General features: G+C 62.1%; 1 protein-coding gene across 3 annotated transcripts; it reads right to left on the bottom strand.

Annotated features, from left to right (window-relative positions):
• Window positions 1-1101: 1101 nt before the first annotated feature.
• Window positions 1102-14938, bottom strand: TNFAIP2 (TNF alpha induced protein 2). 3 transcript variants are annotated; one of them, XM_030320058.2, is made up of 12 exons: window positions 14905-14938; window positions 11657-12023; window positions 10780-11437; window positions 8722-8836; window positions 8439-8561; window positions 8142-8242; window positions 7445-7543; window positions 6797-6917; window positions 5792-5914; window positions 5394-5549; window positions 5087-5208; window positions 1102-2518 (listed from the first exon to the last, which is right to left on the bottom strand). In XM_030320058.2, exons 2-12 carry the CDS (start codon window positions 12006-12008, stop codon window positions 2377-2379), a joined length of 2112 nt encoding a protein of 703 aa, XP_030175918.1. In that variant the 5' UTR covers window positions 12009-12023; window positions 14905-14938; the 3' UTR covers window positions 1102-2376. The 3 variants fall into 3 exon arrangements, with proteins under 3 accessions (XP_030175918.1, XP_030175920.1, XP_030175919.1); XM_030320060.2 differs by lacking the exon at window positions 14905-14938 and adding an exon at window positions 14397-14551; XM_030320059.2 differs by lacking the exon at window positions 14905-14938 and adding an exon at window positions 13907-14111.
• Window positions 14939-15245: the final 307 nt, after the last annotated feature.

Here is a 15245-nt window from a genome sequence, read left to right as displayed (position 1 = left end):
GCGGGATGGGGAAGTTCCTCAAGTGGAACCCTTGGTGGTAGCCAGGGCCAGTGACTTGGTCCCTTCCCCACCCCTTGTGCCTCTTCTTCCTCATTCCTCCTGGAGTTCTGCTTCCTGGAGATGGGGGGTACAGGGGCGCATTGGGGCGGGAGGGGAGCTCCGTGCTGAGGACCCCCACCCATCCCAGCCGCAGCCAGGGTGGGCTTTTAGGTCCATCAGGTCGGCCTGGCCCAAGGGATTTGAAGTTTCCAGCTTGTCCCGGGTGCCGGTGCCATAGCTCCCCGCAGGCCCTATCCAGTGGGGGGCGGGCGCGCTGGTCCCAGGACCCCCTGCCCCTCCCACCCCGTGCTCCGTGGGAGCAGCGAGGTTCCAACCCACCCTCGATCTGCATGTTGTGGACCTGGGGCCCCAGCTCTGGGGAGTAGGATGTCCAGGGGCCACTGTCCCCCTCCCTCCTTGCTCCCCACTGAGAGGCTGGCTCCATCCCATCCCATCCCCACCTCCACAGGCCCCTCGCCCCTCCTCTGGAATTCACCCAAGGAGCCCCAGACTCCACACATGGCTCCCTTGGGGACCCTCCCTCAGCTATGTGGAATGGAGGGGACCCTGGTCCCAGGGACTCTGCCCCTCCCCAAATCCTGGGCCAGGTGGACTGGTGTCCAGGTGAGCTGGGGCCATCTCTGAAGGTAGATTGTGGGGCTCCCCTGATCACAGCTGCAGCTTTGTGAGATCGGTTCCAGAAATATAAGGGTGAGTCCCCACCGGGGCCTACGGGCGGGGGGGGCTGACATGACTGTCTGGGGTCCACTGCCTACCCCTGCATCCTCAGAAGGACAGTGGGGAGGCCAAACTGGTTTATGGTCCTCTATTTACAGGTAAGGAAACTGAGGCACGAGAGAGTGAAGTGACTGGTCATGCCCCACAGGCAGACCCTTCCAAAGCTCATGCTTATGGGTGAGAAGGGGGAGGGGCGCTGTAGGATCGGACACATTGGGGGTCTGACCCAGAGCCTGGGAGACGGGCTTTTCCCAGGCCCCCGGAGGCTAAGAAAGCCACCGCTGCTCCCCAATCCTGCTCCCCAAATAAATCACTCCAAGCCACTTCTGAAATCAGTTTTTTATATTAAGCTATAAAAATCCGGACCATGTCCTGAGTACATACATACAAAAGCAGTACTATCAAAAATAACATTAATGACATTATTGACACACACTAACTCCTACAAATGTACAAAGGCCTTTGTGCACCATTTACACAGGCCAGCTCCTGGCCACGGTACCTGGAAAGAGGGGACAAACCCCAACTCAGTACTGTCAGAGGCACGCGGCTGAGGCGTGCCTAAGTCTGAACTGCACTGGCTGAACTGGAGGGCCTCGTGGGTGGGCAGAGGCCGGGGGGGGGGAGGTGACAGAGGGGTAGGATAAGGTGCCTTACAGGCAAAATAGTGCCCCCCCACCCCGGAGATGCCCACATCCTGACTCCTGGAGCTGTGATTATGTCAGGGTCCACGGCCAAGGGACCTGACATAATTAAGGAATTATGGCTGCTAATCAGCTAACCTTAAAATGGGGATGATCCCAGATTATCTAGGTGGGCCAAAGGTAATCAAAAGGGTCCTTAAAGCTGGAAGACGGGAGCGGAGGCAGGAGAGAAGGTCTGAGGTCTGTGATGTGAAAAAGGTTTGACTGGCCACTGATGGCTTTCAAGATGGAAGGCAGCCACGGGCCACGATATTCAGGCAGCCTCTAAAAACTGGGAAAAGCAACAAAATCCCCTCCAGAGCCTCCAGAAGGAGCCCGCCCTGCTGGGATCTTGGTTGTAGCCCAAGAGACCTGTGTCAGACTTCTAACCTCCGGAACCGAAGGATAAGTTCCAACTGAAACTGCCACGTTTGTGGAAACGTGTTCCAGCAGCAACAGGGACACTGATACAGAGGCCAAGGGGTCAGAGGTCAGGCTTGCCCTGTCCAGACCTCAGGCTGACTTCCAGGAGGACCCATGGAGGCACCCCTGTCAGTGCATGGAGGACCCAGGAGGCCGAGTCCCCAGATAAGAGTTCATTTTTGCCTCCTTGCCTTTCCAATTCTGCCTTCGAGTCCATAGACGTGCTGAGCCCAGCTCCATGCAGCTCCCCACACTGGGTGTCCCGCCCCGAGCTGGACCGGTAAACAAATCGGGACTTATCCGATTCTAGCTGCCCAGGGGTTTGTGCCTTAGCCAAGGCTGGGCAGAAGCAGCAGCAGTAGGCCGGAAGCCTGTCGAGGAGCCAAGAAGCGGGGGCTGGTCTGAACAGCCCCCAAGTGGGTGGCTGCCCACCAAGGGGGGTGGTGCCCGATGCTCACTGTGTGCTCACAAGCAGGTCAGGTGGCAGGAAAAGCTAACCAACTTTTATAAGCGAAAATAGGGACTTGAAGGGCTCATGTGTCCCCGTGCTGACGTCCAGGATGCTTCGGATGCTCTTGACCTCACTGCTCGATAGGTTTCCCTTGATGGCCAAGATGGCACTCAAGTGGCCTTTGCTGGCAAGGAAAGCATCCTGTCAGTCCAGTCTAGTCACCAACACCCCTGCTCACCCCTCTTTCCAGCTCCCCAGACACCTGGCCCAAGCCACAGGGCCCCGCAGCCAAGCCCCTGCCCGTGAGGGGGACTCATTCGATCCTTTGCCCGCTGTACTCCAGCAACCCTGGACATCTGTCCTTCCCTGGAGTGCACCGAACTCCTGCCCACCTCAGACCTCTGCACTGGCTGTTCCTCCTGAAATATTCTTCCCCACACTCTGGAGGTGAGCGGCTCCTTCTTACTCTTCGGGTCTCAGCTAAAATGTCACCTCCCCCAAGATTTCCCATCTCTAAAGTCAGCACCTCCTGTCATTCACAACCTTGCTTAAACAATCCTTACAGCTCGTAAGTTTATTTCTGTGCCTGATCACTTCATTATGACTAACTCTCATCACACTGCAACCTACACGAGGGAGGACTGAGACTGTTCTGTCTTCTACTTCGTTGCAGAAGTAACGCATATACCTAGAACAGAGTTTGGCACTAAGCAGGAGACCACTCAATAATGGGTAGATGGAGGGAGCGAGGGAGGATGGATGGGTAGATGGATGGACATGTGGGTGGGTGGGTAGATGGATAGATGGATGGATGGGGGACAGGTGGGTAGATGGATGAGGGGATGGATGGATGAGGGGATGGGTAAGTGGGTTGGTGAGTAGACGGATGGGTAGACGGATAAATGGATGGATAGGCAGATCAGTGAATGGATGGCTGAGTAGATGGATGGATGACTAGGTAGGTGAATGGATAAATGGATGAATGAGTGGGTGGGGAGGTAGATGGATTGTTGGATAGGTAGACAGGTGGGTGACCAAATGGATGGATACCTCGATGGATGGGTAGATGAGTATATTGGTGTTTGTATGGGTGGGTGGATGGATGGGTAAGTGGATGAGTGGATGGATAGGTAGGTTAGGGGGTAGATGGATGGGATGAATGGATGCATGGGTAGACGTAGACGGGTAGATGAATAGGGAGCTAAATGGATGGATGGATGAATGAGTAGGTGGAAGGTTAGACAGTTGGAGATGGGTAGAAGGGTGGATGAGCAGATGGCTGGATAGCTACACAGATGGGTAAATGAGTAGACATGTAGATGGGTGTTTGGATGGATGGATGGATGGATGGATGGATAATTGATTGGTTGGATGACTGGATGGATGGATGGGTGGATGGGTTGATGAGTGAATGGATGGATGGGTGGATGGGTTGATGAGTGAATGGATAAATGGATGGATGGATGGATGGATGGATGGATGGATGGATGGATAATTGATTGGTTGGATGACTGGATGGATGGATGGGTGGATGGGTTGATGAGTGAATGGATGGATGGGTGGATGGGTTGATGAGTGAATGGATAAATGGATGGATGGATGGATGGATGGATGGATGGATAATCGATTGGTTGGATGACTGGATGGATGGATGGGTGGATGGGTTGATGAGTGAATGGATGGATGGGTGGATGGGTTGATGAGTGAATGGATAAATGGATGGATGGATGGATGGATGGATGGATGGATGGATAATTGATTGGTTGGATGACTGGATGGATGGATGGGTGGATGGGTTGATGAGTGAATGGATGGATGGGTGGATGGGTTGATGAGTGAATGGATAAATGGATGGATGGATGGATGGATGGATGGATGGATAATTGATTGGTTGGATGACTGGATGGATGGATGGGTGGATGGGTTGATGAGTGAATGGATAAATGGATGGATGGATGGATGGATGGATGGATGGATAATTGATTGGTTGGATGACTGGATGGATGGATGGGTGGATGGGTTGATGAGTGAATGGATGGATGGGTGGATGGGTTGATGAGTGAATGGATAAATGGTTGGATGGATGGATGGATGGATGGATGGATGGATGAGTGTACAGATGAGTAGACAGGTAGGTGGATGGATGGAGTGAATCAGCCAGAGACTAGACTAGGCTAAGCACTCCAACTCAAGACTGTGCAAACTTTCCCTGTCATGTCAGAGGACTCACCCTAGAGAAAAAACTGTCCTAGTTCACCAGACCTTCAGGCGGCGGGGGGCTGCACCTCCACTCTGAGGATCCCTAGGATGACCTCAGTGGTGGACCCCAGCTTCACTCCTGACCTGCCATGACCTCTAGCAGGTCCCTAGTCCCTCTGGTCTCAGTTTCCCCTCTGAGGGCAGTATCATATTAGGCTAGAACCATGGACTGTGGAGCCAGGCTACCTGGCTTTGCCATCTTGGCTTTACCACTGACCAGCTGTGTCACCTTAGACAAGTTCCTTAAGCTCAGACCTCACCAGCATCATAAGGTGGTCAGTGAGCTTCAGACGCATGAGCTGCTGTAAAGGTCCTGGCAGCGTCGGGTACACAGTCAGCCCTCAGCACAGGCTAACTGCTGGGACTGCATCCTCAAGGCCAGTATCTGAGCTCTACCAGCCCTGCAGGGACCGACTCCGGCCCTACCAGGCTCCGGCCGGGTCCAGCAGGGCCATGCTGACTGCCCAGGTCCCGTGGCGCCCTTGTTTCTCACCTGAAGTCAGGGTACCAGGTCGCATAAGTGGCCACCTCGATCTTGATGGCACTGGGGTCTTGCAGGCGAATGATCTCGGCAAGCTTGGGGAGGGCGTGATGCAGCCAGGTCGCTGGGGAGCCCTGCAGGCACAGGTGTGGTTGGAGGTAGGCTGCCCCTTCCCCAAAAGGCACCCAAGGGCTCAGAGAAGTTCAGGTCAGAACCGATCGGGTTTGGAGTGGCCTGGGGTCGTGCCTGGCCCTGAAGGGACTTGGGGGGAGGGGCCGCCCATCCCAGTGGCGCTTGGGAAGGGTAGACAGGAGCTTACATTCTGAGTGCAGAAACGCTGGATGAGCTCGGCATTGGCCAGGATGTGACCCGCCAGTTGCTGCTGCTGCTCTGCGGACTTGAGGACCAGGCTCCGCTTGCTGAGGCGGACGATGTACTCCTTCACCAGGTGCAGGTGTACAACCTCCATGAGCTCCTGGGAGGCGAGTGGGGGGGGGGGGACGCGTGAGCCATCACCGCTGGGGAGCTCACCGCCTTCCCTCGAAGCCTTGAAGCCAGGAGTCCGGGGAGGGGCAGAGGCCAAGCAAAAGAGTGGTACGTGTGCATGTGTGTGCGTGCGTGTGTCTTCTGAGTATGTATGTGCACGATAGCGTGTGTCCAGACTGTCCCTCCCGCCCCTCCCCGCCGGGCCCAGCCATCAGCCCGGCACCTCCTCACCTCCCGGAAACAGTCATGCAGTTCCGAAAACTCAGGCAGCCTCTCGCCCACGGTGGAGATGATTTCCTCCAGGGTCTGCGCGGGGGCGGCCCAGCGGGTCTGTGTAAACCTCTTAAACAGCGGCTGTGACAGGAGAGAGGCAGGATGTCTGGTCACGCCCTCCAGAGGAAGGGCCACCAGCCGCAGACACACGCACGCGGACACACAGGGCCCAGTGCAGGGGCAAGGGGGTCTCGAGGACTCCCCAGGGAACTCAAGTCCCCGTTCACAGACGGGAAGTGGAGACAGGCTCCGTGTACCCTTCTCCAAGGTCAACCAGCTGCAGCCCTGGAGCCACGACAACCATCTGTCTGCCTTGGGGCCTTTTCCACCGCCCCCTCTGAAATAAATAAATTCCTGCATAAACAAGGGTTTGTGCTTGGCTGAGCCTCTAAAGACCTGTGCCAAGTCACCCAGGGTCACTGCCCGGCCTTCACCACTGGCTGGCCACTCACGGCCGCCTGTCCTGAGCAGCAGAGACAAGGCGGGCTCCCACAGAAAGCAGGCAGGGAACCCTCCTCTTCATTTCCAGGGACCCCTGCCTCGCCCTCTGCTACGGGAGCCAAGGGCTTTCTGCGTATTTTTTTGCCCAGAACAGATGAGGCAGTGGCCATCAAAGGCTCTGGGCATCACAGCTGGGAGTCGGGCATGGGGACACGGCATGGGCGGGTGGGTCTGGGGGAGCTGCAGAAAAAGCGTGCAGGCTAAGGACGGGGTCTTGATGTGGGAAGGGGCACTAAAGCTCCCAGCCCTGGGCAACCCCTCTGAGGCCAAGCCCGGGCTGAAGTGATGGGGACGAGGTCAAAGCCCTCCATGGCCCCCATCGCCTGGGCAGCACGGGCCTCAACAGCTGGCCGCACAAGTGCCAGGCACTGGCTTCTGCCCTTCCTCCCCTCCCGGGCCCCCTCCGTCCCCCCCTCCAATGCTAAGCTCAGCGTGCATCCCAGGGCGGGCGGCTCCCTCTACCTTCAGGTCCCCGAACAGGCTCTGGAGCAGGGTGTCAAAGCCGTGACTCTTGAGCTCACTCAGGGGGCCCAGCAGGTGGCCGGGGAGGTCTTGTGTCTGCCATTTCTGCTGCATGGCTGTCCTGGAAGGACAGGGATGGAGGCAGGGAGGTCAACCTACAGCCCCATACCCAGAGAGCCCAATGCCCTCGGCAAATCTTCCTAAACCAGCTTTTCACTTTAGAACCTTCCGTGACTCCCCATTCCCTGTGGAAGCAAGTCCAAGTCAACCCATCTCTGTGCCCCAGGCAGCACCCAGCCCTTCTCAGCCCCTGGAAGCACCTGCACCACATGCTCTTAACCCACATCTGCTTCACAGATGTAACCACTGCGCCTACTTCACAAGGGTGTCATGAGAATAAAATAAGAAATAAATCCTCCGCAGGAGTGCTGGCCCACCAGCACTTGATAAACGTTGCTGCCGCTGCCCCTACAGACCCCAATCAACTCACAGGCCATGCTCGTTCGAATTCCACATCTTCGCTTATGCTGCACCCCCCACCCCCTCCCGAACCCCGCACCTCCTCTCCCCCTTCCAGCCGCCCTTCCCTCCAATAGGCTGGCAGGCCCAGTGATTCCCGCTCCCACAAACCCCTCCTAGCGCCCTTACCGGAAGGACAGGCAGTTGTTGATATTGGCAATGACATTGGCCCTGTAATTTCTCAGCTGCTTGCCTCTCTCCAGAAATTCATCAAAGGCTCGCTGGTAGCTGTTGAAACCGGAAGGGGCACATGCCGGACCCGCACAAACACCCGGACAATAGCAGCCTCCGGCCAGCCCAGCAGCCTCCCTGGGTCTACAGAGTGCTCTTCCGGTTGACAGGCTCCCTGCAGTCCAGGGAGGGGCTGCTGGCCCCCGAGCATCACGGAACGGGCTTCACACGCTAAAGCCAGTGGGGTCAAGGCTCCCGCTGCCCCCACTCCTCCCTCCAGATCCCTCTATAGCTGGAGGACTGGAGAGGGGGTGAGGGGTGGGGAGGGAGCAGCCAAGAGAAATGCAGGGCTGGAGACCCGGCGCGCCACCAGAAGGGAAGCCAGCAGCCTCATGGGGGGGGGGGGTCCTCTTTGCACCTGGAGGCTGCACTGCTGAGAGCTTTTTGCTGAGTGGGAGGGGGTGGGTGGTCAGATCACCTGAGGCACTCAGGGGTCCCAGGAGAGGTGTGGGGGCAGAAAGGACTCCTGCTTATAGTGACAGACACCCCAGAGGCAGGAAAGGGATACCCACCCGGGCCACAGGGGAGGGGGGACGGCTCTGAGAGGAGTGGCTAGGCAGACCCCCCCCCCCCCCCCGCCACCGCACACACCCACCTCCTCAGGAATGTGGCCAGCTCCAGGAGCAGCATCTGCTTTATCTGCGTGCCCAGGTCAAGGGTGATGCTCTCGGCCTTGGCCTGGCCCTGGGAGACGATCTGCAGGGGTGAGGGGAGAGCTGAGCAAGAGCCCACCTGGACCAGGACCGGGGAACATGCGGGAACAAGGGGCGGATGGTGCTCGGAGTGGACACGTGCGTGCGCACACGCAGGGATCCCATGGGCGTGGGCCCCGCACGGTGCACGGCTTCTCGCACGCAGCCTGTACGAGAGCACGAGGCGCCGGCTGCGCTACCTGGATGATGTCAATGGCCAGCTCGCTGTGGCAGTGGCTGTCCAGCCTCTGGGGAGCCACATCCCGGGCCCAGCGCTGACACTCTAGCTCCAGGGCACGGGCCATCAACTCCTTCACACTGGTCTGCGGGGAGGAGAGGCAGGTTAGGGTAGCACGGAGCCCATCACCCTGCCCACGTGGAAGAGTCCCTGTCAAGCTCCTTGCCTGCGTCCTGTCTCCGAACCTCCCCTAGCTTCCTTCCTGCCCCCCCCCCCCGCCGCCCCCGCCCTGGCGCTGGACTCACCATCTCATTGGACAGGAACGTGGCCTCCAGCAGCCGGATCTGCCTGGGGGGCAGGAGGCTCCCAAGGTTGAGTCTCTGCAGCTCCCCGGCCAGCTTCGGACTGTTGATGATGTCACTGCAGGCAAAGGGGGGCCAGCGTGAGGAAGCCTGCACCCCCTCGGCGCCTCGCCCGAGCGAGAGCCCGCCTTCGCAGCCTCAGTCCCTGGCGGGCCCAGAACTCGATCGCCCTCCCCCATCCCTGCTTCTCCGTCTCTGTCTGCCCAGTTTGGCTCAGGTCAGAAGCCCGCCTGATGCCCGGCCTCTACCAGCTCTCCCCCGGGTCATGGCAGAGGCCTCCTCTCCAGCCTCCTGGCTCCCACCCTCGTCCCCAGCAATCCCTCCCTCCTCCAGCCGGCAGGCGGAACTGCCTCTCGAACCCAACTCCGGCCTCCTCCCTGCCACAAGGCCTCCGTCTCATGCAGATAAAACCCGGCTCCTTTGGCGGCAGCTGTGAGACAAGCCACTCGCTCTCGGCCGCGCCCCGACCTCATCCCCTCACTGCTGGCCTCAGGCGTCCTGCCAGCCCTATTCCACCACCCCCAGGTTGGCCCTGCTGCCCCCGGAGGGTGGGTCAGTCCCGGCCGGAAGGGCTGCCCCACCCCAGCTACTCCACTCATTCTGTGGCGCCTGTGTGGGACCCCGGGTCCCCAGGGACTGCCCAGCCCTGGCACTTCCTCAGAGGCCTTTATCCGCCTGGACGCTTGCCCCTCTCCCCGGTCTGGATGTGGCTGCGTCCCTCTGCTCCCTGCATTCTGGCCACTCTGGCCACAAAGGCCCCGACGGCACCTCCTGAGACTCCCTCTCCCCTCGGCTCCACTCGGCTGGCCTCACTTTCCTGCTGCGCTGACCCCAGTGGGCCCCAGGCCAAAAGCCCCGAGGTCACTGGGACAGGAAGGCTGAGGTGCAAGTGCCCAGCGTTCCCTGGTGAGTTAGGATAAGCAAGAAGAAACTGGCTCACGACCGGCCTGTCTCTCCCACAGCTCCTGCCCTATGCCAATCTCCCTGCACCCTGCTGCCTCGCCCACTGCCCCCGCAGGGCCCTTCCTCTCGCCCCCCGCTGGAGGCCGACCCACCAGCACCAGCTGAGACCCCTGGCCACCCAGATTTATCTCCGAGACCCTCAGACACTGCTCACGCTGTCTATACCTCCAGGCTTCCTGCAGGCTTCACACTGGGGACCAGGGTCAGCCCCCATAGGAGCCCCCGGCATTCCGTGCCCTGGACCTTTCCACACGGCGCTGCCAGTCTTTCCTCACCCTGCTTGTACAAATGACAGATGCGCTCAGGGCCCCGCGGAGTCTGGGTCAATCAGAGGAGACCCGGGACACCCCGAGGCACTCTGTTAGCAGAGCCAGCCTCCCACCCAGGGAGCCCTGGGCCTCAGTGGCCAGAACCCAGCTCTGCAGTGGGCTCACGGGGTGACCCGGCTCGATGGCCACACAGCCCTGCTGCACCCCTGGGAGTGCCCCATAGCCTGCCGGGTAAATCCAAACACTGGCAAGCTCTGCACAGCTGCCGGAACGTGTCAGGGCTCAGCCTCTGGGCGGTGGAAGATGACTCCTTTTGCGGGGACATCATTCTCCAGTTTCTTCCAGGCCTGCCGTGTCCGCTCCCCTGCCTGCCTCTCTTACTTCCGGCCACGGGCAGAATTTGGTTCCCCCTCCCTTCCCTCCTCTTCCTCCTCCTCCACCACCTCCTGGACGGCTTCCTCAAGTGACTCAGGCTGGTCAGGGCCCCTGCTCCTGGTTCCCACGGTCCCTGGTCTCCTCTGCCACCGCCCTCCCTGCCCTGGATGGTCACCACCTGGCCCCCTCCTCGGGATGGGAGCTCAGGAACGAACGACGAAGTCCCTGCCGTCCTCGGCGGCTCAGCTTCCCCAGCTGTGGAAGGTGGCCGAAGCCAGGAAACGAAGGGTTCCGAGTGCAAAGCAGCGCGGGCCCTGCTCCTTTGAGTCTCTGGGGCCAGACAGACGGCAGAGAACTCGCCGAGCACCGCTCCCAGCGCGGCCTCCTCACTCACTTGGGGTAGAGGTTCTGCACCCAGACCAGCAGCATGTAGGTGTCGCGCTCGCACAGCTCGAACTGCGCCATGGCCGCCAGCTGGGCCGCGAAGTGCCGGTGGTAGCTCTCGGCGTAGGCGGCCACCACGTCCAGCTCGGCGGGGAACAGCGGCTTCAGTCGCTCCACCACGGCCTCCAGGTCCTCCTTCATGGTGCGGCCCATGTGCAGAAAGGTGCGCTCGGCCTCCGAGAGGCCCTCGGCGCCCGCGGCGGGCCGGCGGCCCAGGCGCTCCTCCGCCGCCTCCTCCACGCCGCGCCGCCACAGCTGCAGCCAGCGCCGGGGCCGCGCGGACACCAGCGCCCCGGAGCCCCCGGCCGCCGCCGCCGCCGCCGTCGCCGCCGCCGTCGCCGCCCGGCGGTCCTCGCGCTCCTGCTCCGTCAGCACCGCCAGCGCCTGGCGCAGCCGCTCGGGCGCCACGTCCAGCGGCCGCAGCAGCAGGCCGAGCACCTGGTGGCGCAGCAGCGCGTACAGCGCCTCCACCTTGCTCTGGCGCCGCACCAGCTCCTCCGCGCTCTCGCCGCCCGCCGCCGCCGCCGCCTGCAGCTCGCGCTCCAGCACCAGCAGCGGCCGCGCCGCCTCCAGCCGCCCGCGCTCCAGGTCCGCCTTGAGCTCCTCCGCTGCGGGGCCGGGGACACGCCGTCAGCGGGCGCCCGGGAGGGGGCGTCGCGCGCCCCGGGCCCGGGCGGAAGCGGGTCGGCCTCCTCCCGGCGCGGCGGGGCCCAGCCCGTCTCTCCCGCGCTCGCGCCCCGCTCGCCGGCATGCGCCCCAGCCCCGCCCGGGGCGCCCCCGCCGGCTCCGATCCCGGGTACCCACGCCGCCCGGGGCCCCGGGCCTACCTGTGGGCAGCGGGCCGCTCAGCTCAGGCTGGGACTCGGGCTGGCCCTCTGGCTCTGCTGAGCTGGGCTGACCCTTCTTCTTCCTTCCTTTGGTGAAGACGCTGAACACGTTGGCCAGTCCTTTTGGCCTCTTCTTCTTCTTCTTCTTGGTAGCCTCCTCCTCATCCCCGGCCGGGGCTCCCTTGGCCTCCTGGGGTGGCACCAGGTCCTCAGAAGAGGCCTCTGACATGGAGGCCTCTGATTCCACCTCTGAGGCGGGGGGCAACTTCTGGGAGCTTCCGGGGAGGTCGGGAACCCCTGGGACAGTCTGCTGGCCGGGCAGGCCTTGGAAGAAGGTCATCATCTTCAGCATCACCCCGACTCGGGCCTGCAGACGGGCAACAGGCGAGGGGAGAGGGAAGGTAAGAGCGGCTGCAGCAGACAGGCCCCACAGCACACATCCGCAGGGGCAGCCGTGAGCCTGCTTGGCCTGTTTTCACCGTGTGACCTTCCGGGTCTGGTGATCCCGGCCCAGAGCGGCACGAACAATTCAGCTCCCTCCCCGGACACCAGTTTCTCAGCACCTATGGTTTCTCTTCCAGGACTGCCCAGTCCCTCCCGAGATCACCAGAGGCAGGGAGGAATCTGGGCACGTCAGGTGTCCCAGGCAGAGGGGGCCTTCACTTCATTTCGGCAAATCCTCCTGGGCCAGGGGAAAGGACCGGAGGGTGCGAGTGCCGTCCTGCATCCCGTGAGACCCTGGGAGAGGGGGCAGAGCCCGGGCTGCTGTGCCTGTGCACAGAGCAAGAACTGAGGTCCACAAGGGTCACGGCACCAGCGGCCGCTCCATCTTGCCTGCTTCTTCTTGTCTGTGTGGGGTCCCAGAGGGATGCTCTGGGCAGAAACATGGCTGCTACTCCTGCTGGGACCACGAGGGGAGCAGGGCCCCACCCGCCATCCTGGCTTTGGGGCTCAGGTCTGGAAAGCGTGGTGCCCCCCAAACTTCCGGGGGTGGGAAGGGACCAGAGAGAGGCTTTCACACGCCGGCAGAGGCCAGGGGCCCGACGAGGCACCGAGCTATCTGAGGTCACCCAGCAACTCAGACCAGAAGCCAGGCTTCCTGGCTCTTGCTTTACCCCGCCGGTCCCAAACTTGGTGACATTGTCACCACAAAAGCCTCCACTTCCCACGCCCTGCCCAGGTGCCCATCACGCCTCTTCCTCATTCCCTTAAAGGAGGGGATTTATTGTCCTCATCACACAGAACTGACTCGGGGAAATGTGCCTGCGGCCGACAGCCTGGGCCTGGAACTCAGATCACCTGGTGCCGCGTCCTCCTGCCTCCCTGTCCCCCACCGCCTCGCAGGCTGCATTCAGAGAGGCAGGACCCCCTTGTGCCCAGCACCACCCCCCGCCAGCACCGTAACCATTATCAGAGCAAGGCCGGTGGAGGGGAACATGGCTGAGCCCAGGAGAGGGGAGCAAGGCAGGGCTGGGAATGGGGAGCAGATAGGATCAGGCCTCCCTGATGACTGGGGCGATCCACCACCCTGGTGCCTGCCCCACCACCCAAGAGCAAACACGACAAGTTGTGACTCATGGAACACGATGACTTTGATTCACCTCTGCGGCAACTCCGCAAGGCAGATGGAATGATCCATCGTGCGGGAGGAATTGAGGCGAGGAGGGGTGTGGGAGATGCTTGCCACAAGCCCACAGCTGTCAGACCCTTTTCACAGCCCCTGCTGCATCCCCAGCAGCCCAACTACCCCCCGCCCCACACCCCTCCAGGGCCTCATCACAAACCCCTGAGTTTGGCCAGAGCCGCTTGGGGGGCAGATGGCCTGAGTTTCTCCCAAGTGGCTTCACCAAGTGCCCTCAGCAGAGTCCAACACCGCTGGACCTCAGCTGTCTCCCTGTGCCATTTGGGCTGAGGCTTCCGCGCCAGGACCAAGCAGGGGGCGCTCCGGGGAGCCCCAAAGCCAAGGCGCAAGGCCGCCAGGCTCTCCCGCCCTTCCCACCCACTGCCCCAGCCCTCTCCCAATCCGTCCCGTTGTCACACTGCACACCCTCAGGAGCTGGTCTGGCCAGCAGGCCGGGGCTACTGGGCACCACCCTGAGTGGCCAGGCCCCACTTCTGCCCTCCCTTCCTTGTCCCACACCTCCTCGGTCCCCACACGTGCTAGGCTCTATCTGGCCTCCAGACTGGCTCCTGCGGGTCCCCACACGACATCGCTGCCTCCTTGCCTCTATGACACAAAATCTTTCTCACACCTTGAGGTCCTGCAGCAGCCCCCTTGGCTGGGTCCCGGGACTTGATTTTCAGAGGCGGCTGGTGCAGTGGAAAGTTAACGGGCTAGGGGATCAGCTGCACCACTCACTAGCATGTGGGCAATCACTCCCTTCCTTCATCGGCCTCAGTTTCCCCATCTGTGAAATGAAGATGACGACCCCCACCTCACAGGGCTGCTGAAGGAAGTGGCAAAACCCCATCGCCATGTGCTGGCCCCCAGCCAGCCTTTGTAAGGAAGGGGAGGTTGTCGTGTGTCCCCTTGTCTGTGAAGCCAACCTCAGCATTGGGGTAGAGCGGAGGAGGGCAGGAAAGGCGTCCCTTCAAGCCTGGGCTCTAGGCTAGGCACGCTGACACAAGGGACCGGCTCAGTCATATCATGTGACCACAGCCTGTGGCCCAGCAGCACCACCCCCCCCCCCACCCCATCCCGGCCTCCCAGCTTCTTCTCAGGCACCGCACACCCCTTTACCTCCTTTCTGGGTCAGGGCTGAGGCCCACGGTTTCTCACAGCCTCTGTCCCTGGCTCCTCTGTCCTGGCCCAGAGACGGAGGGCACAGCCATCCCCCCGAGTGAGGACGCCCAGACCCAGGCAGGCAGAGTGACTTGGCCTAGGTCACACAAGCCCGCCAGCCCCACCGCCTTCAGCCTCCCTACTGCAGAAGGACCAGAGGCCCCTGCGCCTTGCCCCCACACTCCTCCCCCCTGCCTCTTGCAGGACGGAGCTCTTGGCTGGGGGCACCAAATCCGGGCCCCCTGCACCCTGACGCGCCGCCGCTCAGCGCAGGGGCCTCAGTTTCCCTAGGAGTGGGGCCGCCGGAGGCCTGGGGCCCTCGGAGCCTTCTGCCCCCTCGGTCCGGACGTGCCCTGGCCGCTCCGTCGGGGGGGGGGGGGGATCGGCCGGGAACCCGGGGCGGAGGCGGGCGGGCAGCCGCGCGGAGCGGCGGGGGACAGACGCTGCGCGGGTGGAGGTCACTTACTGTGTCCGGGCCGGGCCGCCGCTGTCCCCGCAGAGCCCGGCGCCGCCTGAAATAGTCGCAGACCCCGCCCCCGCCCGCCCCCCTGCCCCGCCCGCGGCAGGCGCGGAAACCCCGCGGGCGGGGGCCCGGCCCGAGTGTCCCCGAGTCCCGAGCCGCGCGCGCCCCGCCGAGGGGAGTGGGGGCGGCACTGCTTGGCACCAGCCCGGGCGGGGTGGGGGGGCCGGCCGGGCGTCGCCGCGGCTTGGGGGCGCGGGAACCGCACCCTGGGCGGACGGGGACCCGCCAGGCGCTGGCATTGTCCGACCACGGCTTCTGATTGGCCGGCTGGAAGGGGCTCGGGA

Source organism: Lynx canadensis, chromosome B3 (assembly GCF_007474595.2).
Source record: "Lynx canadensis isolate LIC74 chromosome B3, mLynCan4.pri.v2, whole genome shotgun sequence".
Taxonomy (NCBI): domain Eukaryota; kingdom Metazoa; phylum Chordata; class Mammalia; order Carnivora; family Felidae; genus Lynx; species Lynx canadensis.
The sequence above is the reverse complement of the archived record's forward strand: the minus strand, read 5'-3'. Positions and strand labels throughout refer to the sequence as shown.